This window comes from Atractosteus spatula, unplaced genomic scaffold (assembly GCF_055471065.1).
Source record: "Atractosteus spatula isolate fAtrSpa1 unplaced genomic scaffold, fAtrSpa1.hap1 Scaffold_69, whole genome shotgun sequence".
Taxonomy (NCBI): Eukaryota; Metazoa; Chordata; class Actinopteri; order Semionotiformes; family Lepisosteidae; genus Atractosteus; species Atractosteus spatula.
The window spans coordinates 6677-34118 of NW_028296900.1; the positions used below are offsets into that span (position 1 = coordinate 6677).

Here is a 27442-nt window from a genome sequence, read left to right on the forward strand (position 1 = left end):
TGTTAGAAGAATTCAGAACAAGAGGCTCTGCTTCACCGTTTACTCAGCTTTCGTTGGACAACTAAGTGAATGACAAATTTTCACTTTCTGATTAAAGAACATAAAAAACACCTTTCTTCCAGACAGATTCAAACCAGAGAACAAATAGTTCCCAGCTGTTTCCACTATATTCCTCCGCTCTTACAACTGAGTAATCGAAAACACAGGAAGCCCACCTTTTGTCTTAAATAAAGCACAATGTAGTGCAACGTTTCTATTTATTTAAATCCCAGTTCAAAATCAAATCTCATTCCCATAGTCCTGTTTAGTTTGAATTTAAGCAGTTAACCAGGCTTCTACAGTATACACTCCCAGAGATATTACAAAATGTTTGAGGGACATCATTAGATATAGAAATTGACTCTTTTTCTAGTGGGATCACATTAAACCTTTCTTTCGGATTGAGAACAGGATCGTCGTGAGATTCAATACACATCTGCCTTTGCTTCTTTCGATGACGAATGGATTATTGAGGTGCAAACATTGGTTCAAATCAAAACAAAATTGTACTATACAGTACTTCTGTTTCAGCTACCAAAATTTAGCCTTAGTTGTAAAATTCCATATTAATATTCAATATTAAGTGGATTTAAACATGCACAGTAGAGAAACAGATAAAATCTCTTCCTCCCTGGGCCACTTGCCCGCTTCTCTCACTAAACCACCATTCCGTCTCTTCACAGCTGTTCCAAGACCCTCTTTCTGTCACACCTCTCTACATCTATTCTGACTTCACACCTCTTGATTGGCCTCTCTTTCTGTCCCCTGCTCCCGCCTCTCACTCCTCCTCCCTCCCAGCCTTTGTTCTCCCACTACTTTACCTTTGCCTACTGCCCTGTCTCTCTCACACCTGAAGAAGGCTCCACGAACGAAACGTTGTGTTCTCTTTCTTCTTTTTTTCAGCATGGAATAAACCTATCTGTCAGAAGTGTTTGACTGACAATTGAGCAATATGTGATTATCTCTTATTATTATTTTTACTTATTTAATGAACAGCAGTGTTGTCACTCTTATAAGTGTAATATGATTATCAGCAGCAGCAGACTGATGGTCGTGTCTACAATAGTGACTAGTTGACAAGTTTGTAGCTCTGAGCAGTGGGACTCAGATCACACAGAAGACCTGTCTGTGTGTGATTCCACACCAGCCCTGGGATTCAGCGTCTCCCACACGTCTCTCATGTGGAGTCTTATAAATATACAGTTAAACAGAGTCTGATAACAGTTATATAGTTAATTAAATAATCAAACTGGCTGAGGAACTGAGAGATCGAGTGAAAATAAAACCAAGAGCTGCTCTTCAACCTCCAGGATCAGGAGTCTGATCCTCCTGGCTTCTATTCTATGGAGATTCGTGTAAAATGCTTAAAAGCACTTATTATAGAGACCTGTGCTCCTTCTCTTTCTCTTCTGCTCCACAGGAGTATGCTTTATAACGCATTATTCTGTGAAGTAAACATTTTTTTTTCTGTTAGTGTTTAATGAATTTCATTTCTTGGTTTGTCATTCTCCTCCTTCTGCTGTTATGAATCGCTTCTCTTAACAGCCCGGTGTGGTTTGTTTTTGGAGATGTTATATCTGTAAGAAAAGCCCTCCGGGCTCCGGACAGGAGTCGTCTCCAGCGGAGACGTGCTCTGCTCTGTCAGAAAGAGCGCTGTGACGTCACAGACACCAGGCAGAGCGCCGGAATCGGAAAGCGAGACCGCGGGAGACGCGCAGAGCGCACGGAGGAGAGTTATTGATCACTTATCAAGCAATTAATTCAACTAAAAAAACATAGAATAATCGATTAAGTTCACCGATTGGTGAGCACTGATTCTTTTCCCATTCTTGACCCATTTTAAAATCTAGAAAAGAGTCAAAATCGATTAATTAACTTGCGTTTAGTGTTAATAATGTTCAATCTGAAATTAAAGAATGATTTATTCAAATTATTATTTAGGAATTGTATCCTAGAGCTAGAAAATTATATTCAAAGTTAATAAATTTGTGTAAGTAACAGTTTAAATGCATTTTCCATTTGTTTACAAATCATAAGTATGGTAACCATGGCGACACGTGGCACATCACTGTGCCTGGCTAGATGTCTCGCCTTCGTCACAAAGAGTGGTGTGACGTCACGGACAGCAACTAATACTAATGCTAGTGTATTTATGTTAATATTAGTGAGAGTACAACTGGTAGTTTTACTAATGCTAGTGTTCATGTGAGTATTAATGATGATAGCACTACTGATAATTTTAGTTTTAATGGTCATATTAATGTTAATATTAAATTTAATTATAGAGTTACTGTTACAGTATTAACAGTAGCAGTAGTGTTAGTTTTAGTGATATCATTACTGTTATTATAAGTGTAGAGTGTGTCTGTGAGTTTGTGGTGTTTGTGAGTGTGTGGTGTTTGTCAGTGTGTGAATGTGTGTCTGTCAGTGTGATATGTCTGTCATTGTGCAGGTGTGTGTCTGTTAGTGTGTGTGGGTGTGTCTGCAAGTGTGTGGTGTCTATCAGTGTGTGGGTGTGTGTCTGTAAGTATTAGTAGTGTCTATGTGTGTGTCTGTGAATGTGTGCGAGTACTGTATGTGTGTGAGTGTCTGATTGTGTGTATAAATGTGTGTGGTGCCTGTGAGTGTGTGTTGTGTCTATGTGTGTGTCTGTGAATGTGTGTCTGTGAGTTTGTATCTGTGAGTGTGTGTAGTGTTTGTGTGAATGTATGTGAGTGTGTGGTTGTGTGTCTGTCAGTATGTCATAATGTGTGTGAATGTGTGGGTGTATATCTGTCAGTGTGTGTGAATGTGTGTGTAGGTGGGCTTGGGCTCCAATGCTGTGTCTGACAGAAGTGACCCATCAACAGGTGTTGAGGTCCAGAGTCACTTGCAAATTTCTAGAGCACTTTAGAACTTTCTAGAGTCCAGACCAACGAACAGAAATCTGTGAGTGCTGTGTTTTTATCACTATTAGCGTATGTGGTGTCTGTGGGTGTGTGGGTGTTTGTGAGTGTTTGATGTGTGTGGGTGTGTGTCCATGAGTATGTGTAGTGTCTGTGTGTCTATGTGAGTATTAATGATGATAGCACTACTGAATACTAGTATTCATGTGAGAATTAGTGATGATAGAGCTACTTTGAATTTTAGTTTTAATGCTAGTATTCATGTTAATATTAGTGATAATCATAGTGTAAGTGTCAGAGTATTAATACTCATTGTCATGTTAGTTCTTTTGATAGTATTACTGTTATTATTGGTATTATTAGTGTACTACTAAGTTTGTGTTATTGTTAGTAATATACAAACTGTAAGCCTTAATTGCAGTGTTACTGTTGTAATATTGGCAGTATTTGTGTAAGTGTTAGTTATAGTGTAACTGTAGGTAAGAGTGTAGGTAAGGCCCCGGCTGCCCTGTGGTGGCTCGGGGAGGGCCTGCGGGTCGAACTGGAGGGGCTTCTCTAGGTTGAGGAGAGCTGGGTGCGGACCTGGGCTCAGAATGCGATGTCTTCCATCCAGCTTGACTGCCTGGAGTTGTACGATGAGGTCCTGGCCAAGTTTGGATCGGAGGCAGCATATGTGGGATTGGTGAGTCCCTGAAACCCCTCCCCTTGTCCAGCTTACACTGTGGTATCAGGGCGGTACAGGGGCTGGGGCGACTCTCCTGACCCCCTCAGCTTTCCAAGATACCTGCGTCACCCCACTCAACCTGGAAATTTCCCAGATCCAAGGGGAGAGAGACAGGAGCTGGGCTGGGACACCAGCCTGCTGTTATTTCAAGTGGTTGGCTGAAAGACACACCGCTTATAGATCACCACTAGCGGGCATCATAGAGTGGGTGGTGAGACTCTTGGTCATCGATGGCAACAGTGGGGTTACTCCCCCTCTCTCTAATGGCTCTATTAACAGTGGGGTGTCTCTGTCTCTCTATTGGCTCTATTAACAGGGGGGTGACCCCCCTCCCCCTCTCTTTTGGCTTTAGAGATACCACAGTTCCACCCCTAGGTTGCATCTCCTGTCTGGCGCTGTGGAGGTATGATGATGATTCACTGTCTTTGTTCTCTCTCTCTGGTACAGGAGTTGGTACTGAGTTAGTGAAGTTTCACAGAGGATATGATAAGAAATTTTACCAAATCCCAAAATTAAAACAGTGAAGACAACGGGCAACACAACGGGAGCTCTGATAATGGAGGTTTGGTTTGACAGCAGCAGACATGGTCAGGACATCTTGCCTGATTCTCTCTCCCCATTTTCCTAGGATTTTCCCTTCCAGGGCACAGGAATCATGAAGCAGGATGACTAGGAGGAGGCGAAGGAGACACTGAAGTCCTGCTTCGAAAACATGAAGGTCAGGTGTGACTTCTCTGAGGTGGACAAGTGCTTCCGCCAGTGTGCAGCATAGCTCTACCTCATCCTGCAGAACTACCTGGGAGTCCCTGTAACTGAGGTCTGTGAATAGCAGGTTAATTTTTTCTCTTTGTAGTAGTCTTAGGACAGTCTGACTTGTTGTGGGACTCAGCAGGAACAGAAAGGTCTTCTGTGTGTCTTCAGTCTCCACAGCCAAGGAGACGCATGATCCAGATTGGCGAGGCTGTTAAAAAAAACAAGTTCATCCCTCCCTCTCCTGGACCTCGGCGCCCCTGGGCCCTCCCTCCTCAATCATCTGAACTCAGAGAAACCCCTGGTGACTGTGCCATGCCGCCCCCATCAAGCCCTGGAGGAGCCCCCTCCTTTGAGGAACTTCAGAGTTCCTGAGACTCAGAGACAGGTGAGAAGTGAACAGAACCTCTGTCCTTGTGTGGAGTCACCTGTACAGGCTCTTATTGGACACACTGTATAAACTCATCTGGACAGACTCTTACTAGATACACTGTATAGTCTTACCTGGACAGACTCTTATTGGACACACTGTATAGTCTCATCTGTATAAACTGTAGAGACTCTAGGAGGAAAAAGGAGGAAAAGAAACAGATGAAGCAGGAGGAGAAGAGGGGGGAAATCTTGAAAAAGAAGGAGATGGAACAGATGAAGCAGGAGGTCGAGAAGAGGAGACTGGAAGTGGAGAAAAAGAAGAGAGAAATGAAAGCTCAGAAGAAGAGAGTGAAGGAAGAGAAGAGCAGCCTCTAGGTATGTCTAGACTGTAGGTTTAGCAGGAACAGCAGTAGATACAGCTGTGATATTATTCAGAGCACTAGTAGTGTCATCAGTACTATAAACATAAGGGGGGAATTTACTGTTGTAAGCAGCAGCAGGAGTGATATCATTAGTAGAAGAAGCAGAATTAATTATTATTAATAAAATTGCAGAAACTGCTCAAGGTATTGTTTGGAGCCTGACTTCTCACCAGACTAGAATGAAGAGAAGAAGGGATCTGAAAAAAATTCTGAAATAAAGTTGAGAATCAAGCGGAAAGGAGTCACTACACTAGGAAGAGAGAATCGATAAACCAGAGTGTAGATAAGAAATAAAGGAAGAAGGGAGATCAATGACTTATGTTGTGGATTATTCTATATTAAATCTCTGTCAGGGTGACGAGGCAGTGCAGTGGTTAGCATTGCTGGGTTCATTTCGTGCATTCAATCTGCTCCCTGGGTATGTGCATGTACCCTTGTTCGCTTGGGTTTAGTTAATTAGCTTCTGGGAAAACCAGCCCTGGTGTAAGTGTGTGTCTGTAGTGTCCCATTCAGGGCGTATCCTGTCTTGTGCCCATTTAATGCTGGGATAGGCTCTGCCTACCCCGCTACTCTGAATTGATTGAAGCAGTTACAACAATGGAGATAGTATTTAATGCAGAGTCTCTGTTAATACTACAGTTATACAGTTGTTCTCTCAAGAATATAAATACTCTACAACAAATACATGAGCTCTATAAATAATACAGATAAGATAATATATCAATAATATCAATCTGTAAGGTCAAAATAGACTAGATGAGAAATTGAAATTGAGATTTTTTCCTGAGTGTACACGGTTTACTTGTGTGTGAACATTTCTGTGAAGAAAGAAGCTGGTCCCACCCTGAGCATGACAATAATGATTCAAAATCCAAACCCAAAAGTCTATTAAGTACCGAACTTGTAAAAACACAGATTACCCTCATATCAAGCTTCACTTACATTTTTTATTATTTTTTATAACTACAAAGCAGATGGAGCCACCCCTTAATTGATTCAAACACCATATTAGTTAAAATACCACATACCTATTTATATTTATTTCTAACAGCACCGGAGAAAGCTGAGTCAATAATGTCATAAACAGATATTTTACAAACCAGAAACATATTTTAAAAAGGACAAAGAAACACAAGGAGCCCACAGTTTCTGGTACTTCTAGTTTGAAAAACCGGATTGATTAACCAGCACACAAATGGATAAACTCCCCAGTTGATTGAAAGCAGGGAGGGCTGTGATTCGGTGAAAACTACCAAGAATGAGAGCTGAGACTGTGATTGGACAATTCTTTGTAAATAATTGGGAGCCATACAGGCTTTGATTGGCTAAGGCTACCAAAAACGAACTGAGACCCAGGGCTGCAAGTTTATAATGTGGGAAGATTTTCATCAGGTGTATCTGTGTTCAACTCCTGGTGTGAATATGTTGAATGCAGGTGTGGCCTTCTGTTTAGACTCTGCAGCGCTCTGGTTGTCAGCTAGCTCTCAAGGAAGCACGGCATAGAGACAGGAACTACAATTTGCCTGCATTATGCACAGAATGACTACGTTGGTCTAGCAGTTAGGATTCCTGGTTTTCACCCAGGTGGCCCGGGTTTGGCTCCCAGTATAAGAACGCCTCTCTGTTGCCTTTTGGTTTCCAAATGAGCAGCTCAGTTTAGAAAAGAGCAGTGTAGAGCACCGTGAGGTCTGCAAAAATGTGTAATAATAGTGATCGCTTGTTTCAGCCAGCTTTTGTACTGAAGCCCTTAAATTTTGCCAGGTGGGAAGGGGTAACTTGTATAGAGTATTGAACTTCAAGAAATTTACTCGTCTCGGTAATATTTTTCCACATTGTGAAGAGGAGATTTTCTCCATTTCTCCACTTCTGTAGCCTGACTTTCTCTATTGCTAGAGAGCTGTAGAATCTGGAGTCACTTATCCAGCTCTGGGAACAGTGTCTAGATGACAGGTTTCTGACAGAGGCCAGCAGGTTTTGTGCCAAAATATCTTGATATTTGGAGCTAGTCATTATCCTATCTATTTTGAGTAGAGCCCCTGTCCCAGCTGAAGAAAAGCATCCCCAAAGCATGATGCTTCCACCACCAAGTGGTGTGTGATGATGGGCTGTGTTGCACCAAACATATCTTTTAAACTTAAGGCCAAAAGGCTCACCCTTTGTCTTATAAGACCATAAGACATTTTTTAGGGTGACTGAATGCATTTTATTGCAAAATTTAGTTTTATTTTTTTTGAAAAATGGCTTCTGTCTTGCCTCCTATCCCATAGCCCAGACGTGCAGAATAGGGGAGATTGTTGTCACATGCAAGGAGTGACCAATACCCACCAAAAATTGCTGCAGCTCTGTAGGTCTCTGTAGCTTTCTGTAGGCCTCTTGGTAGCTTCCCTCATGAGTTTTCTCCTTGTCCCGTCATTAACTTTGGAGGGTTGTCCTGATCTTGTCAATGTCCCTGTGGTGCCGCATTTGATGATAATCTTCACAGGGCTCCATGGTACATCCAATGCCTTTGATATTCTTTTATACCCCTCTCCTGATCAGTACCTTTCAACAATAAGATCCCTTATATTTTTAATCACCTCCTTGAGGACCATGGCTATCCCAGTAGACTTCAACCACGAAAGTTTCAAGGAAGTCCTACAAGAACACCTGATTTTTATTTGGGGTTAATCAGAATCACTTTCATTAATGGCAGGTGTATGCTATTTTACTTTAGACATGATTTTGAATGTGATTGGTTAACTCTGAACACAGCTACAGCCCCCATAATAAAAGGGTGTGCACACTTATGCAACCAGAGTGTTGTAGGTGTCACGCCCTCTGCAGCCAGAGGGTGCTCCTTCTCTGTCCTGTCTCTCATTTCCGGTTATTTGCTGTCCTTCCGGTATTTCTCTCTCTCTGGGGCTATATATTTCCGGGTCTTGCACTCTGCCCTGGCTCAGCATTGACATTCAGATGTCCTGAGACCCGCCTAGCACCAGGTCGCCCTACGTCCGCTACCTGAGGGCATTGGTTTCTATACGGCACTCCTGAACTCTTTGCACGAATGAGCCCGGGCTAACTCCCCGTTTCGCCGCTACGCATATGGGTCTTTTTCCGCTCTCCTGCTCTCCACGGTTAGTCCTTTTGGACGTCCGTGACAGTAGGTTTTTTAATTTCAATTATTTTTCCTAATAATTATCTGTTTTCTCTTGAATTTTGTTGGTTGCAAGGTCACATTAAAGATGGAAAAATGTCTGACATGATTTATCTTGATTTCTGGTAACAGTACAGAACAAGGAGTGAGCAGCTCGCATAGCTTTCAACTCAGTGCGGAGTCCAGAGGGAGGCTTCGCTCACTGAATGATGTCTCAAGAAATCCCGGTTGAGATTCAACAGGTGTCTAATAATCGCGTTCAAAAGGGTGCTGAAAAGTTTCTTTTTTAACATAACCTTACATTTTCCCGTACAGTACAATGTATTTTCTGTACCCTCAAATCCCCAATGTTACTACTTTCTCCTGAGAAACACAAGTATGGAGTGAAATCACAATAAATTATACAACAAATCTATTCAAACGCCCAGATATGAAAGAACACATTTAAGACTTTCACCCCCTTTAAATATGTATTTCCTTAATTTCAGTTCTCCTCCCTCCCCAGAATACGGGAAAATTCACTATCGCATATTAAAGGCTGTACAGTACGTACTCAATTGTTTAACAAAAACAATCACATTTCTTGCAAATATCAAGTGGGTTAAGGTTTTGCTAAGAAATCCAATTAAGTAGAGATGAGATTGAGATTAAGTGGAGATTCTTTATACCACCCCCTTAATACTTTTCTCTGAGATGCCTTATGTAGCAGAGAGGTAATTAAAGAGATTAAGGATGTGCAACATTTCTGCTTTTACATGAAATATATTCAGCTACAGTAGACTTATTTAAAATCCAAGATTTACAAGAATCTATTACAGACAGAGATTACGTGTTTCTAACTTGATTTTCCAAAGTTATTGACTGAGAGGATTTATAATTACTGTTCGAAATGTTTGAGCATTTGTTATTTACTTAGAGGTTGAGTGTTATAATGTGTAAATGAAGGTAAAATAAATTCTGATATAACATGCCTTAGTTCCATGCCTACAAATTGTGATATTTGAAAAAAATTGGGAAGGACTTCTACAGTTAATATATAGAAAAGAGTAACATAAAGTATAAATGCAATATCAAGAAAAAAATATCTGATGCTTTTTAAATGTTCCAATATCTAATAATTGAACTGGTTCCTCAATGTCAATTTGGGGTACCACAGGGATCAGTGCTGCGGCCAATATTGTTCTCTCTGTACATGCTGCTGCTAGGTAGGATAATACAAAAACATAATATTAACTTTCATTCATATGCTGATGACACTCAAATAAACATTTTGTTTACACCTAACAACAACTCGTCTATTATCACTTTATTTAATAGATACTTTATTGATCCCGTGAGGGATCAATAAAGTATCTAATTGCATTAATGAAGTAAAGACTTGGATGTGTGAAAACATTTTGTTCCTCAACTCTGATAAAACAGGTTCTGTTGTTTGGTGGCTACAATACTGATAGGACTACTATAACTTCAGCACTTTACTCAGAGCATTCAAAAATTTGCCTCAAAGACTCAGCACATAACCATATTAGACGCAAGGCTCTCGTTTAACTCTCATGTTAAAAGAGTATCAAAACATACTTCCTACAGTTGAGAAAAATTGCAAAACTAAGGCAGTTTCTCTCCACTCAAGACACAGAGAAATTAATGCATGCTCTTGCATACAGCAGGTTAGACTACTGCAATGCCCCACTATCAGGTAGCAAAGACCTTTAGAGACCGCCGTGTATAAGCCCCACATAAGTGATGTGAACAAACAGCGTTTTACAAAGGAGCTGCTTTGGAGTCGACAAAGCTCATCTTGGTCTCTCTGCACAGCCAAATTTCAAGTGATCAGCTCCGTGTACAGAAGGAAAGTGCATTTGGTACGAGATGCCATGAAACACCAGAAATACATTGAGAAAAGATGGCCTGTCGCTAGGGACCTTTATGCAGTTGAGAAGCATGCGAATAAAGGTGGTTTGTTTCCGCTTGGGAAACCTTTCGTTTAGGCGAAACCACTACAGAATGGAAAGCTGCAGGCACTACTGCTGCTGCTGCTGGTGACTCTTGTTGTGAATGCAAGGAGCTGCATCTCCAACATCCCTAACTTCCACTCGATAATCTACTGGACACACCTGCCCCTCACAGAGTCAGTGGAAAGACCCCTGAGTGGGAGTAACGGAAGGCAAAAGAGATAGGGGTCTCTCTCTTCTTCTCACAAGCTGTGGGACACAACAGACATACAGAATTTGCTGCAGCACCATTTTCATAAAATGCAATTATGTTGGATGAAATTGTCGAGCTGCTTCAACCTCTGGGGCAGGAAAGGCAGCCTCAGACATACCCACAGCCATGCCGGCTCGAAGTGGGGAAAGATTTTTCCCCAAACCACATCCAAGACTGGTGCCCTGAACTGCTTTGCCACAACCAGCCTGTGGAACACGATGGTGGTGCACCCCAGAAGGCTCACCCCATGGTCCCCCGTCTTCACTGTCATCTCCCTGAGCCATGCACCTGTCACAGCTTCTCCAGCCAGCTGTCCAGGAGGCTGAGTTTGAGTTGCTCAAAGTCCTGCAGGATCTAACTGCCAGACAGCTCATCGTCAACCTCCCGCACAGTGTCGACAATAGCTTGAGCAGGTAGAAAGCCATCCTTTATTTCGTAAAGAAGATCCCTGAACTAAGACAATTCAGCCTCATAGAAACATGTACTCCATCGAGACCTGAGCCAGGTGGTTGAGGAACAGAGGCTGCTCAAGCAGTATTCGTCCCACAATAGACACTTTTTTGGGAAAAAAAAATTGAATTGATGTATCATGTGAACCCTTGCTCTTAAGATGGAAAGAGATTGCATTTGGTATTGCATGCAATTAGATGCTAATTATTTTATTTACTTTGCCCTCTTGTTAAGATGTGTTACATCAGGAAAATAAAGTATATGCTCAGTAGAGGGGTTGTCATATTTTGTCTGTTAATCAAACATAATCAACAATTATGGACAACCATTTTTTGCCATGGTTGTGAATTATAATGCCTTCAAAGTCACATTTAAACTTTCTGTAAAATTAAAAAAAAAACAGAAATAAAAGCGGGCACTGATTTGTGTCCAGAATACTCCAACGTAACAAATCCTGCTCCAGAAATGGTCTCTTCTCCCCTTTTGAGCCACTGCCCACCAAAAGGTCTCTACGTGTCTCTGTTAGGAAGATGTCAAGATGCTGAGCCTGTGCTGTGCTTCAGTGGCGGGTGTAGAGGACACGCTGTTGTACATGGAATGCAAATTGAGCTCCTTGGACATGAAAACTGACAGATGGTATAAACTTCTCTCAATATACAGGAGATCCTGTGTCTGAAATCCTGAGGTGCCTTTCTTCCTGTCTTGTCATACAGAATGTATCATTAAGGACAATCACATATGGCTTGATTTTGTTACTAGAAGTATTTATTTCCTTTCTTGGAACAACGTGTTTTTCGAGAAATTCATACAATTTGCGAAATATGAAATACAAATCTTGCTTATGTTGCAGAATAAATACTGCCAGCTGGGAAGAATATGACAGCATTTTTTTTCTTTAACCAAAAACCTGCAAAGGGAGACGTTTTCGTTGTGGAAGGGCAAAACAGTAAATATGTTCCGTTTCACAAAATTCACACTTACGAACGGCGCAAGTCGCAGGTGATTCACTCCTCTTGACTAGGTGGCGCTAGGAGGTGCAGTTAAGTTTATATCAGGCTGCAGAAACTCCTCTTTCTCAGCTCCGCTTCTCGATTGTTTTGAAGTCGCGGCCGCGCTAACGAATGACGTCATCACACGGCGCTACACAACATAGCTGTGGGTGCTTGAATGATTTTCTTTCTATAAAGAAGAAAGTTGTTTTTTTTAATAACTTCAGTTTCTGAAAACGTAGCATCTTGTCAGCTGTGTTTATGCTTGAACAGAGCACAGCCCTGACAACAGAATCTGTGAAGAATAGAAATAAAGAAGCTGTTCTGTTTAAACATCGCAAGTCAGCCTTTGTTTCTGATCGACTCTGAAGAAGGATGGCGGAGTACTTGTTAAATCTGGAAATCCAGCTTGACTCGTTCATGCACGTTTTGCTCAAATCGATCGTGTATGAAGTGTCAGAAGTTTTTGGAAACAGGATGTCTGACTCAGAACGAGTTTGAAAACAAACTCCGCAGCGTCTCCCAGGTCCTGGTGAGACGGGCCGTGTTTAAAATCACACAGTGTGTGCAGGACATTGTCGGGAGTGAAATGGCGCAGCTGAAGAAGGAAAACGAGAGCTTGAAGTGGAGATTGCAGCTGTGGGAGGAGGATTCGGGAGCAAGAGGAGATCAGGGTACCCAGACGCTTCCCTGTGAAGTCACTGCAGAAATAAAAGAAGAAATGGACATGAAACTGTTGTCAGGTCAGTGTGGTGACGTGTATGAAGTCAGAGTATGTGTGTGTGTTTAAAACCAGTGTCTATAACTTCCTCACTGGTGAGGTCTGTGTCTGTATTAACTCCTCTGGAATATTAATCCACTATATCTGTATTAATCCCTCTCTCTCTTAGTGCATTGTTTATGTACCGTACTGTGAAGTAAGTATGTCTGTATTAACCCCTCTCTCAGTGCAGTGTTAATGTACTGGAGTGTCCAGTCAGTATGGCTGTATTTACCCCTCTCTGTCAGTGCAGTGTTAATATGCTGTAATTTCCAGTTTGTCCTTGTTTGTATAAAGTGTTAATGTACTGTAGTGTCTAGTCAGTATGTCTTTATTAAACCCTCTCTGTCTCAGTGTAGTGTTAATGTACTGTAGTGTCCAGTCAGTGTGTCTGTATTCACCCCTCTCTCTCTCAGTGCAGTGTTAATGTACTGGAGTGTCCAGTCAGTGTGTCTGTATTAACCCCCCTCTCTCTCTGCAGTGTTAATGTACTGTAGTGTCCAGTCAGTGTGTCTGTATTAACCCCCCCCCCCCCTCAGTGCAGTGGTAATGTACTGTAGTGTCTAGTCAGTGTGTCTGTATCAAGCCCCCTCTCTCTCAGTGCAGTGTTCATGTACTGTAGTGTCCAGACAGTGTGTCTGTATTAACCCCCCCCCCCCCTCAGTGCAGTGTTCATGTACTGTAGTGTCCAGTCAGTGTGTCTGTATTAACCCCCCTCTCTCTCTCAGTGCAGTGTTAATGTACTGTAGTGTCCAGTCAGTGTGTCTTTATTAAACCCTCTCTGTCTCAGTGTAGTGTTAATGTACTGTAGTGTCCAGTCAGTGTGTCTGTATTAACCCCTCTCTCTCTCAGTGCAGTGTTAATGTACTGGAGTGTCCAGTCAGTGTGTCTGTATTAACCCCCCTCTCTCTCTGTGCAGTGTTAATGTACTGTAGTGTCTAGTCAGTGTGTCTGTATCAAGCCCTCTCTCTCTCAGTGCAGTGTTCATGTACTGTAGTGTCCAGTCAGTGTGTGTGAATCAACCCCTCTCTGTCTCAGTACAGTGTTAATGTACTGTAGTATCCAGTCAGTGTGTCTATATTAAACCCTCTCTGTCTCAGTGTAGTGTTAATGTACTGTAGTGTCCAGTCAGTGTGTGTGAATCAACCCCTCTCTCTCTCAGTGCAGTGTTAATGTACTGTAGTGTCCAGTCAGTGTGTCTATATTAAACCCTCTCTGTCTCAGTGTAGTGTTAATGTACTGTAGTGTCCAGTCAGTGTGTCTGTATTAACCCCCCCTCCCCTCTCAGTGCATTGTTAATGTACTGTAGTGTCCAGTCACTGTGTCTGTATTAACCCCCCCCCTCTCAGTGCAGTGTTGATGTACTGTAGTGTTCAGTCAGTGTGTCTGTATTAACCCCCCCCCCCTCAGTGCAGTGTTGATGTACTGTAGTGTCCAGTCAGCATGTCTGTATTAACCCCTTTTTCAGTGCAGTGTTAAAGTACTGTAGTGTCCAGTCAGTGTGTCTGTATTCACCCCTCTCTCTCAGTGCAGTGTTAATGTACTGTAGTGTCCAGTCAGTGTGTCTGTATTAACCCCCCTCTCTCTCAGTGCAGTGTTAATGCACTGTAGTGTCCAGTCAGTCAGTGTGTCTGTATTAACCCCTTTCTCTGATTGCAGTGTAGTGTTAATGTACTGGAGTTTCCAGTCAGTGTGCCTGTATGAACCTCTCTCAGTGCAGTGTTAATGTACTGTAGCGTCCAGTCAGTGTGTCTGTATGAACCGCTGGAGAGGTGCGTTCTTGCGGTTGGGATGGTTGTGGGCTGCAGGAACATCAAGTCCGCTTCCCGCATGAGTGGAGGGATAGTTATTTTCCTGCAATCTATTGATCTGGCAAATGCCCTGGTGGTAAAGTGGGTTGTCCTGGACGGCACCTTCACCCCGGTGCTGCCGTTCACAGCCCCAGCTCGGAAGATCACCCTCTCCAATGTGCCTCCGTTCATGAGAAACGAGCTGCTGTAGAGGGAGCTGTCCTGTTACGGACAGGTGGTCTCTCCGATCAGGAGGGTCCCTCTGGGCTGCAGGGGACTTCAACTGAAGCATGTCATCTCTTTCCGAAGACAAGTCTACGTGATCTTAAAAAAACCCCATGGAAGAGATCAATGTGGATCTTAAATTTCGGATTGACACCTGTGATTATGTTGTATTCGTGACTTTGGAATTGACGAAGTGCTTCAGGTGCGGGAGCGAGGGGCATGTGGTGAAGAATTGCCAGGAGGCCAGGAGACAGTGTCAGGCAGCGGGGAGTGGAGCAGTGCAGGGAGGCAGCAGGGAGGCAGAGCCCACGGCCGGGGTGCAGGAGAGGAGATCGCTGGAGGGGGCAGGTGAGCCCGAGCTGGTGGTGTCCCATGCAGGAGAACAGATAGCAAAGAGTGGACCACCTCAGCCCTCAGATGGGAGCTCCCCACACCGGGGAGCAAGATACGAGCGCTGGCGGAGCAGGGGAGCTGCAGAGCCCCGCTGCTCAGGAGAGTCAGGGAGAGAGAGCAGGCAGTGACACCGACGGAGGAAAACTCGTCACAAGTGGCAGCGAAAACTGTAGACACAGTGTGGGGAGGAAATTAATTAACATCCAGAAAAATAGACAATGGTTTTAAGACACCGTGGAGAAAGCGCACGAAAAAATCTATGCAGAGTGCGGTGCAGAAAAAGCACAGCACAGAGAGCTCGGTGGAGGGCGGCTCTGTCGCCGGCCCAGGGGCCGCGAGTGACTCCGACACTGGGAGAGTAAGGACGCGCTGGAGTGTCCTCGCCGCCGCCGCCCGGAGCTCCTCGGAGTCCGGGAGCAACGATGACGAGGGCGGCTTCCCAGACTCCTCTCTCGCCTCGGGCTCCTCGGCCCGGCAGAGCTGCAGAGTAGGCTACAGTTTCCAGAGCATCAGGGAGTTCTTAGAGAAGACTAAAGGTAAGAGGGGAACTGTGGTCGAGGACTTTTTTCCCGACACTGAGCTCTTTGTCCTCTCCGCGACCCACCATCTGAAAAGGCTCAGGTGCGAATGACTTCAGCGATCAAGAGAGATGGTGCCTGAAGAGCTTATTGGGTAAGATCAGGGCAGGACCGCGGAATGCACCTCAGCACGAATGAGTCCCGTCTCTTACATCACATCACTATCCGTCTGCGTGCTATGTGTCTGTTTGTGTTTTATGTTGTTTCTTTTTTTCTTTTCCGCAAACATGGGCGGCATTAGAATAGGGAGTTTGAACACCAATGGGTGCCGGAGGGCTTTGAAGCGAGCTGCGGTGTTGGAGGTCATCAAAGAAAACAGCCTGCAGGTGACGTTCCTGCAGGAGACCCACACCGACAGCTCCAACATCATTGCCTGGCAGCGGGAGTGGCAGGGGGACATTGTGTACAATCATGGGTCCCCTGTGAGCGCGGGGATCACGGTGCTGTTCTCTGTGGGGTTCAAGCCCCTCTCTATCGCCGTCCATGAGGTTGTGAAAGGTCGCCTTTGACTCATGCGAGTAGTTTACAGGAAGAAAACCTTTGTTTTTATTAACATTTACGCATCCACAGACGGCGGAGAGAGGGTCACCTTCTTCAGGGAGCTTGAAAATGCGCTGGTGACCTGCCAGCCTGAAGAGCTGGTCTTCCTGGGGGATGATTTTAACTGCACAGAGAGCAGCACACTGGACAGGAATTATGCAGGAATCACGGAGAGCCACATGGCCTGTCGGCCAGGGAGCTGCGCAGGATCCTTGTCAAATCTGACCTCACTGACATCTGGAGGAGATGTCATGGGGACACGAGGCAGTACACCTGGGCCCAGGTCTGAGGGAACACCCTCTCTCTGGCCAGGCTTGACCGCATCTACTGCCGTAAACATCATTACAGCATCGTCAAGCAGTACTCCCATCTGTCCAGTGGGCCTGTCGGACAACTGTCTCACCATCTGCACAGTCGTCGTCCCATCAGTGAGGTCCCGCAGTGCCTACTGGCACTTTAATACCCAACTGCTTGACGATGCTCACTTCTGTGACTGCCTCGTGTTCTTCTGGTAGCAGTGGAGGAGTCAGAAAGCCCACTTTGTCTCCCTGAGGCAGTAGTGGGATACTGGGAAGGTGCAGATTCGCCAGTTCCACCAGCAGTACACTGGAATTGTCACGAGAGGTATCCGTGAGTCCATGAAGGCTCTGGAGAGAGACATTCTGGAGCTCCACCAGGCTCTGGAGTGTTGTGCAGACAGGAGGCTAATTGATAACCTCCACACTCAAAAAGAATCACTCATTGGCCTTCTGGACACAAAAGTACAGGGAGCTCTAATAAAATCTAGGGTTCAGAGTGCATCACAGGTAGACGCCCCGACTCGCTACTTCTTTGGCCTAGAGAAGAAACCGGGCCAGAGCAGGCAGAACCTCTGCCTGCGCTCGGAGACAGGGCAGGAGCTGCACGAGGCTGGGCAGATCCAGGAGAGGACCATGCAGTTCTACAAGACACTCTTCTCCAGCGAGGCAAGTGAGGACTTGGTCTGCACACGCAGGTTCCTTGAAGACCTTCCACAGGTCCCCGAAGAGGAGGGGGCATGGCCGGAGAGGCCTCTATCCCTGGAGGAGCTCTCCACTGCACTCAGTGTCTTGAGTAATGGTATGACCCCTGGCCTTGATGGCTTGCCGGCCAAATTCTACTGTGCCTTCTGGGCCGTGCTGGGACCTGACCTGCTGGATGTGTTCTCGGAAAGTCTGGAGCACGGGGACCTGCCACTGAGCTGCAGGAGAGCTGTTGTCACCCTGCTGCCTAAGAAAGGGGACCTGTGTGACATTAAGAACTGGAGACCTGTTGCCCTGCTGTGTGTGGATTATAAAATCCTGTCCAAAGCTCTGGCCAACAGGCTGAGGGTGGTGCTGGGATCAGTGGTGCAGTCCGAACAATCGTACTGTGTACCCAGAAGGACAATCTTTGATAATATATTTCTGATTTGAGATGTTGTGGCCACCTCCAGACTATTGGGTTTAGATACTGGTCTCATTTCGTTAGACCAGGAAAAGGCCTTTGATAGGGTTGAACATCAGTATTTGTGGAGAACCATGAGGTTTTTCGGATTCAGCTCTGTCTTTGTTGCCATGATTCAGGTGCTGTACAGTGACATCTTCAGTGTGCTAAAGGTCAACAGAGGGCTGAGTGCTCCGTTTCCAGTGCAGAGGGGAGTCAGGCAGGGCTGTGCACTCTCAGGAATGCTCTACTCCCTTGCCATTGAACCTCTGCTACATCAGCTGCGCCGGGTCATCAAGGGGCTGTCCATCCCGGGCTGCCCCAATTCTACTGTCAAGATGTTGGCATACGCTGATGACATCATGGTCGTGGTCGGAGGAGAACAGGATGTCAGGGCGCTACAGACAACTTTGAATGATTTCCAGTGGCTATCATCAGCCAAAGTAAACTGGGCCAAGAGTAGCGCCCTACTCCTGGGAGAGTGGAGCGAGACGGGTCCCCCAGTCTTGCCAGAGAGGTTCAGCTGGACCAGAGGAGGACTCAAATACCTGGGGTTGTACCTGGGGGACAAGGCCAGTGTGAGGAAGAACTGGGAGGGGCTCCTCGAAAAAGTGAAAGGTCGGCTGGACCGCTGGCGCTGGCTGCTCTCCCAGATCTCCTACAAAGGCCGGGTTCTGATTGTCAACACCCTGGTGGCTTCAATGTTGTGGCATTGCCTGCTGTGCCTGGAGCCAGCAGCTGGACTGATCGAGGAGCTGCAGGCCACGCTTCTCGACTTCTTCTGGGATGGACTGCACTGGCTGTGGAGGGGTGTCCTCTATTTGCCCAGAGAGGACGGAGGACAAGGACTCGTTGACATCCGGAGCCGGGTGGACGCCTTTCGTATGCAGGCAGTACAGAAGCTGCTGTATGGCCCGGCCTCGCTGTCCTGGAAGGAGCTGACCTTCACCCTGTTGCGTCTAGCAGGACACTTCGGGATCGACTCTGTTCTCTTCCTGATGGACACCAGCAGGGTTGACCTGTCTCCACTGCAGCCTTTCCAGCGTAGTCTCCTGAAAGCCTGGCGGCATCTGCACGTGCGGAGAGAGGAGGAGCGGCCCAGTCTATACTGGACACTCTGAGAGCCACTAGTACACAATCCGTGAATGGACACAGAACTGGGCCGCTCCTTGGACTTTACCAGCAGACTGGTCCGCGCCAATGTCACACAACTCCACCACCTGCTTGACGTGGATCAGGACTGGTGGCGCAGCATGGAGTGGGCATGTGACGCTCTGGGACTACACTCGCGGCGGTGTGTGGACGGGTTTCTTACTCAGCTTTGCTCTGCTCTGCTCTGCCTCTTGAGGAGATGCTGCTAGTCCAGGATCTGTTTGAGGAACGCCACCTTCCAACCACACAGCCTCCTTTCCCTGGTCTGCTAGTGTCTCCTGCACTCAGTCCCGGGCCGACAGGATCTCTCCTTGAGTCCCTTGCTTCAGAGGAGAGGTCTCTGGCTGGTGTTGGGGGGAAGTGTCTATATAGACTAGTTGTAACATCTAGACACCAAGCCCAGCTGTCTGCACTCCCTGACACTCCCTGGAGGGCTCGTCTGGGGGTGCCAGATGGTGTCCGGCCTGCCTGGGGTAGCCTCTACAGATTTCCCCTCAACAAAAGGGGCCTGTCCCTTCTGCGCTCAGAGGGAGACGGTGTTCCACTACTACAGTGCCTGCCCCCACCTGTCGCCCATGTTTGCCGTGTTGATTTGGCTCTTCATCAACCTTGGCCTGGCCTTCAATTACATTATTTTCATGTTCGGGGTGGGTCATACGAAAAAACAAAAAACTCAGACCCTCCTCGCCAACTTTCTACTGGGCCAGGCCAAACTCACCATCTACAAGACTCTGAAAAATAAGATCTCTGGTTCCGGGTCTGTAGACTTGGTGAGGATGTTTGAAGGGTTGGTGAAGAGCAGGATGTCGTTAAAATATATGTTTTATATTATCTCATAATGACTGTGGAACATTTGAAAAGCATTGGTGTTTTGGAAACGTGCAGGATTGTGAATAAAAAATTAATATTCCAATTATGATTTTATTTTAATAATTTTTAAGGTGGGGTCCTAAGAATCAAGATTCATACTTTCTTTATTTTTTCTGTCAATAAAGATTGATTGAACACTGTCTCTCAGTGTAGTGTTAATGTGCTGTAGTGTCCAGTCAGTATGTATGTATTAACCCCCCTCTCTCTCAGTGCAGTGTTAATGTACTGTAGTGTCCAGTCAGTGTGTCTGTATTAACCCCTCTCTCTCAGTGCAGTGTTAATGTACTGTAGTGTCCAGTCAGTGTGTCTGTATTAACCCCTCTCTCTCAGTGCAGTGTTAATATATTGTAGTGTGCAGTCAGTGTGTGTGAATCAACCCCTCTCTCTCTCAGTGCAGTGTTAATATACTGGAGTGTCCAGTCAGTGTGTTTGTATTAACCCCTCTCTGTCTCAGTGTAGTGTTAATGTACTGTAGTGTCCAGTCAGTGTCTATGTATTAACCTACCTCTCTCCGTGCAGTTTTAAAGTACTATAATATGCAGTCAGTGTGTCTGTATTAATCCCTCTCTTTCTCAATGCAGTGTTAATGTACTGTAGTGTCCAGTCAGCATGTCTGTATTAACCTGTCACTCAGTGCAGTGTTAATGTTCTGTAGTGTCCAGTCAGTGTGTCTGTATTAACCGCTCTCTCTCAGTGCAGTGCTAATGTACTGTAGTGTCCTGTCTGTCAGTCTGTCTGTATTTACCCCCCTTCTCTGAGCAGTCCATGGCTGTATAAATGCCTCCGTCTCAGTGCAGTGTTAAAGTACTGTAGTGTCCAGTCAGTGTGTCTGTATGAACCCCTCTCTTAGTGCAGTGTTAATGTACTGTAGTGTCCAGTCAGCATGTCTATATTAACCCCTTTCAGTGCAGTGCTAATATGCTGCAGTGTCCAGTCAGTGTGTCTGTATTTACCCATCTCTGTCAGTGCAGTGTTAATATGCTGTAATTTCCAGTTTGTCTAGTGCAAGTATTCACATTACTCCTATCCTGGAGTCCTTGCACTGGCTTCCTGTCAAGTTTTGTGATGCTTAACAATCCTCCTGCTTACCTATAAGGCTCTCTATGGCTTGGCACCTCAGTACCTGTCTGAGTTATCGCCCTACTCCCCACCTCACAACCTTCACTCTTCTAATTGTGTTCAACTATTTGTCCCCCAGTCCTTCTACACTCTATGGGTGACATGGCCTTCTCCTGTTTTGCCCCAAGCTCTAGAACTTTCTCCCCAAGGATATCAGAGTCACTTTCTCTAAGCTTCTTCAAATCCAGACTCAAAACCTTCTTCTTCAGAAGAGCCTTTATTTATCTGTTCTTTACCCCTCTGCTCCTACTGGACTTAGTACCACCATCTACTGACTCGTCTAACTATATTCTCATCATGCTTATATTGTGTCTTTTTTGTTGTTGGCCTTCTGTAAAGTGCTTTGAGAAGCCACCTTTAAAGGTGCTATATAAAATAAAGTTTATTATTATTATAAAGTTATTGTTTTCTTTTCCTGTATTTACAGGCACAGAGACCAGTGCTCTCTCTGATGCTGGGGACATGGCTCCTCTTGAACAGCAGCACAGTGAGGAGGAGTGGGGCTCCAGTTTGGTGCAGGAGAGAGAGCTCACTGTCGCAGAAGGGAAAGAGACACTCAGTGAGCAGCACACAGAGAGCAGACAGAGTGTCGAGGATCTGGACTCTGTGACCATGATGAAGACAGAGCCTGAGAGTGAGACACCTGGGCTCTTAGTATGTGATGATTTTATAGATAAGATTAATAATCTGGACTCGAACAATATTACACAAGGTTGTAATGAACTGGGCTGTGTCTCTGTACGAGAGCACAGTGAAGAACTGGATGTTTTAAATCTTACAGAACAGGACATGAAGTCCAAGTTGATTGACGCTGCAGAGCAGCAGACTGATGTACCTGGTGAAGAGAACAGTACTGAGTCACAGCACACAGAGAGGAGTCAGTACAGGGAGGAGCAACAGCAGCTCCTACAGGGCTTGATAATTAGGCCTTGTTCTGTTCAAGTGGAGAGACTGTCATTGCAGAGACTCAAACAATCATATGATCCCTTAGTATCTGATGGCTTTACACACAGGTTTACTAATCTGGTTACTGAGAAAATTGTTAAAAGTTTTAATGAACTGGAGAGTAGGTCTGTTCTTGGGCAAAGAGGAGAACAACTGAATGAACTAGACAGTTTTAGTCTCAGAGAGCTGGAGAAGGAGCCCCGGATGATTCACACTGCTGAGCAGCACACTGAAGGACATGGTGGAGAAAACAAATCTCAGCACACGGAGCAAGACCATTCCATGGAGCATTGGCAGAATAAGAGACCCCAGTACAATCAGAGAATGAGGAAGAATCACTCAAGGCCTTGCTCAGATGGAGTGGACAAACTGCCATTATGGCACAGAGAGGAGCAGCGTTTCTGTCAGTCTAGCAAATCAAAACCCGACCAGCACCTTCAAACGGGAGAGAGACCATTCAGCTGCAGTCAGTGTGGGAAGAGTTTTATTCAGTCAAGTGACTTTAAAAGACACCAGCGTATTCATACGGGAGAGAGACCTTTCAGATGTAGTCATTGTGGGAAGAGTTTTAGTCACTTGCAGCTCTTAAAACAACATCAGCACATTCACACAGGAGAGAGACCGTTCAGCTGCAGTCAGTGTGGGAAGACTTTTAGACAGTCAAGTAATTTAATAACCCACCAGCGCATTCACACAGGAGAGGCACCATTCAGCTGCAGTCAGTGTGGGAAGAGTTTTAGTCAGTCACATGCCTTAAAATCCCACCAGCACATTCACACAGGAGAGAGACCATTCTGCTGCAGTCAGTGTGGGAAGAGTTTTAGTTGGTCATGTAACTTAATAACCCACCAGCGCATTCACACAGGAGAGAGACTGTTCACCTGTAGTCAGTGTGGGAAGACTTTTAGTCAGTCAAGTAATTTAATAACCCACCAGCGCATTCACACAGGAGAGAGACCATTCAGCTGCAGTCAGTGTGGGAAGAGTTTTAGTCAGTCAAGTAGCTTAATAGCCCACCGGCGCATTCACACAGGAGAGAGAGCATTCAGTTGCAGTCAGTGTGGGAAGAGTTTTAGTCAGAAAAGCCACTTACAATCACACCAGCGCATTCACACAGGAGAGAGACCGTTCAGCTGCAGTCAGTGTGGAAAGAGTTTTAGTCGGTCAAGTAGCTTAATAACCCACCAGCGCATTCACACAGGAGAGAGACCATTCAGCTGTGGTCAGTGTGGGAAGAGTTTTAGTCAGTCAAGTAGCTTAATAGCCCACCAGCGCATTCACACAGAAGAGAGACTGTTCAGCTGCAGTCAGTGTGGGAAGAGTTTTATTCAATCGCATGACTTAAAAAAGCACCAGCGCATTCACACAGGAGAGAGACCATTCAGCTGCAGTCAGTGTGGGAAGAGTTTTAGTCAGTCACGTAGCTTAAAAGCCCACCAGCGCATTCACACAGGAGAGAGACCGTTTATCTGCAGTCAGTGTGGGAAGAGTTTTATTCAATCGCATGACTTAAAAAAGCACCAGCGCATTCACACAGGAGACAGACCATTCAGCTACAGTCAGTGTGGGAAGAGTTCCAGTCAGGTGACTTAAAAAAACCAATTTAGTCACCAGGTTTTTTATTTAATCATAGTCTAAGTCAAGTCAACTAAAATGTCTTTAGTTCAAGTGGGTAGGTGCGTCAGCATGTGACATCCGAAGAAGGCTCCACAGCCGAGACATTTATTTTCTTCTCTTTTCAGCATGGAACAAACCTTTACTTGTTCCCAAAATGTCTATTAGTCATAGTCACTTTGTAGTCACCCAATTTTGAGTTCGTCTGGTCAGTTAAATTTTGACTATACTCTTATTTACAGTTGACTAAAACAGAAATAGTTCTTGTCACAGAGTTTAATTTATGTGGATAAGAGAGCATATATATCAAATACAAGAAATATTTATGCAATAAAGGGTAAATAATAAAGAATAAGATACTGTATGAATCTCTTTTAATAAGAAAATCTATTTTGGCACCGTTAGTAATACTTCAATTTTTTTTTCAATGCAACTGCAGACAGGACAAGCTATATATACAGTGCCTTCAGAAAGTACTCACACCCCATTGTTTATTTCTCATTCTGCTGTGTTGCAAAGTCAAATTAAATCATATTTAAATGTTTTTCTCCACTCCTGTAGAAGCAATTCTTTATAATGTTCAAATGAAATTAAGTATTTATAATTCTGAAGACATCTATTAAAAATAAAAATGGAAAATTACTTAATTGATAAGTATTCACTCCCTTTGTTTCAACAACCTAATTTGGGTCAATTATCTTGAGAGATCACACTAAATACATTAACAAGGTACACCTGTGTTCATTTCAAATTCACCGGTGTTCAATTGCTTGATTGCACAATAGATATCACTGACTGTGAGGTCTCACTGAAACAGCAGATCAGATCAGTCCTGCTGTCATGAAGACCAAGGAGCTACCTTTGGAACTTTGAGATGAAGTTGTTAGGAGGAAAAAAAACTGGAGAAGGTTATAAAAAGATTGGCAAAGTTTTGAACCTTCCTAGGAGCACCGTTAAATCCCATTGTAACTAAATAGAAAAAACATGGCAAAACCCAGACACTACTAAGATCAGGCCCTCCTACCAAATTGAGCAACCGGACAAGAATGGTGATTGTCAGAAAAGTGACCAAAAGTGGCCAGCTCCAACACTGACAGAGTTGCAGAGCTTTTTGGCTGAAATGGGAGAAACTGCAGACACAAACAATCTCTTGTAATACAATACTTTTGTAAATGAGAAATGTAAATCTTTCATTTTGAAAAACAAATGTTCTTGAATAAAAAATATTTTTGATTCATAAATGTGTTGAATTTAGTGTTCTTAAAACGAGGAAAAAATGTTAAAATGTGGAGGTGTAATGGGAACAAAATGCAACAAAATTCCACTGGGTGAATACTTTCTGAAGGCACTGTATATACACTCATCTACTGTGACAAGACCCTGCTGACACTACCCTGACTCAGGTAATTCACACACACAAAAACACAAGACAAAAGGCATTTTAAGGTCAAGCAGGATTTAACACAACAGAGTGTAGAAGAAGCTACACCACTCCATAACCCTGCTTCACAACAACTAACACTCATCTTCTAACTCTGCTGGTATTCTCAAGCTAACCCTGTCAGCCTGTTGAAGGTGTAACTGACAGGTATCACATGATGCACAGTTTATATGCACATCCTATTCACTCCCGGAAAGATACCAGTGTGCAGCATTAATGTATCAGCTACTACCAGAAATATTTGTTTATGGATAATGTCATAATGCATTTATTTTACATTGTTAGAGAGTGAGACTGCAGGGAGGAATAAAGATTTCATGATACTATTACTGTTACACCTGTAGCGGCAAGGCTTATTAAAATACAGGAATTAAGTTTTGCGCTCTCTTGCCAGTGAGGCCCCATCTCTCTCTTCATCTCTGTGGTGCAGCCACAGATAAGCTATTCATGCAGGCTGATTTAAGGTTTCTTTGATAAGGGACAGCTCCCAAATGGGGATGCACTTAGCTAAGCCTGGCTATCATGATCAATGGTCATCCATTGGCGCCTATCTGTCTAGGGAGTGCCAGATGGACATCTGGACTGCATTCCTAAGTGTCAGGGGTGAGTTACTCACATCTCACCTTGATCAACCAATCAGGAACTGGTAGGGCCGAGTAACCCACGTGGGTCTCTGATGCCCATTAAACTTTCAGCCAATGAACGACCTGAAGTTCCTCCAGGTAAAAACAGGCAACACAGAGGGCCTGAAGAAGAATTCCAAAAAGAACAATTCCAGGGGTGTGAATGATTCCAGGACAGGACGGCCCGCAGGCCAGAACAGTTGGGAAGTGCAGGACATTCTCGCAGCACGCCTCCTGACCATCCTGAGACTCAGCCAGGACCACCATGTAACGGCCAGTGTGTCCGAGTGCCAGAACTTTCCTTGTTCTAAGAGTCTAGAGCGGAGGTTGCCAGCGCGTAACCAGAGGATCCACCCGAGGTTAGCACCAGCAGCAGGCCTCGTGAACAGGTCGGAACTGTGGACAGCTGAATCAGTATTCAGAACTAGCGTTTCATCAGGAACGAACCGTTCTTCTTCCTGACCAGCTGGGACCCACAGTCAGTTTTCTCCTGTGCACAAACTTTGCTAGTTAAAGCCAACACTAACTAGCCGGTCTTCAGAGAGCAGCGCAGCAGGAATCTCTCCAGCCGCACCGAGCACCGCTTGGCACCTAGCCAGAGAGCACGGATTGGACAGCAACAAGCCTGCAACTGTTTCTTTGTCCGGGGGAGATCTGAATCCCCAGAGATTGGATGAGTATTCAACTTCACTGCATTACTGCTCGAGAATTCAATTGTTATCCCAACCAGTTGATATCAATTTAATTCCTAAGAGTTATGTACTTGTTTTGAGTATCTAATGTAGAAGTTGTAACCAAGTTCATTCAAGAAACGGTCTAAATGAATGATATACTGAATGTATGTCCTCTTGATATGTGTAACTCTTTGTAACTGAATGAATATATACCTTTTGTTTTCTGCTTACCCTCACGATAAGATCTGTTAGATTTACATGCACCTTCTATGTATTAATAAATGTATTTTAGTGTATTAGTACCTGTGTGTGTGCGTTGTTTGAGTTATACCGCATGGTTGGATTCTAAGGCCATTAAAAGAATCATTTTGCGATTTACTGCCACAATTAATTATTGTCCCAGTAAATGCCCAAACCCCTACAGAACTGGTGCCTCATGAGAGCACACTACAACAGCATTCTGACCTTTTTTTTATTTGGTAGCTAGTACTGAATTGATCCCAGGATGTCATCCATTTGTTTCCTGAAAGAAAACTATCCCACCACCCTTTGTGTGAGCTACTGTCTCCCATGCTCATTTTTAAATGTACTTCCCTGTGGTTTCCATTTGTGAAACAACTTGGATATTTAGCTTGTTCCATGCTCCCACATCCCTTTGTGTAAAGGAGTGCCTCCCTTCCTGACTGGAGGACCTCATCTAGCTGTCTTGAATGAAGTCAGGGTATCGGCTTCAACACTATCACTGGGCAGCATGTTCCACACACCTACAGCTGCTTTCGTAAAGAAGCCAATTTGAAATTCACTTGTGCCCTCTAGTGTACTAGTACAGTGTACAGTAACACTTTGGTATTTATGAGGGTTAGGTGCCTTGAGGTCTCCTCAGATGGTGAATTTTCAAACATGGAACTTAATGCCTTGCGGGAAAATATGTGTGGTTCCACAGTTCACAAAACCATAATTATTTTTGTTATAACTATATCAGAAATAAGTGATATTAGTTATTAGTATTTTTAAAGAAAATTAGTACTGAAAACTTCAGAAAAGCATTCCGTCCTCCCTATAATTCTAATTATTGTATGTGCAAACTAATAAGATCACTGCTATATAACAGATTACCATGTACTGGACTAAGTTTTTCTTTTCATTGTTGTGTGCATTTTCTTTCCTTTTAGATCTTATTTTTATTATTGTTAAAAAATGCAGCACTATCGTCTTGTAATGACGTTTATTACCTCACAGGAATAACTGACAGGAAAGTAAATTGAAATTGATAGTTTAGGGATTCATGGAAGATATTTGTTTTAAT

General features: G+C 44.4%; 1 protein-coding gene across 1 annotated transcript; it reads left to right on the plus strand.

The window, feature by feature from the left end:
- Positions 1–12111: 12111 nt before the first annotated feature.
- Positions 12112–26430, plus strand: LOC148805592 (uncharacterized). The gene is made up of 2 exons (XM_088909730.1): positions 12112–12712; positions 21267–26430. Exons 1-2 carry the CDS (start codon positions 12418–12420, stop codon positions 23375–23377), a joined length of 2406 nt encoding a protein of 801 aa, XP_088765856.1. The 5' UTR covers positions 12112–12417; the 3' UTR covers positions 23378–26430.
- The last annotated feature ends 1012 nt before the right edge of the window (positions 26431–27442 follow it).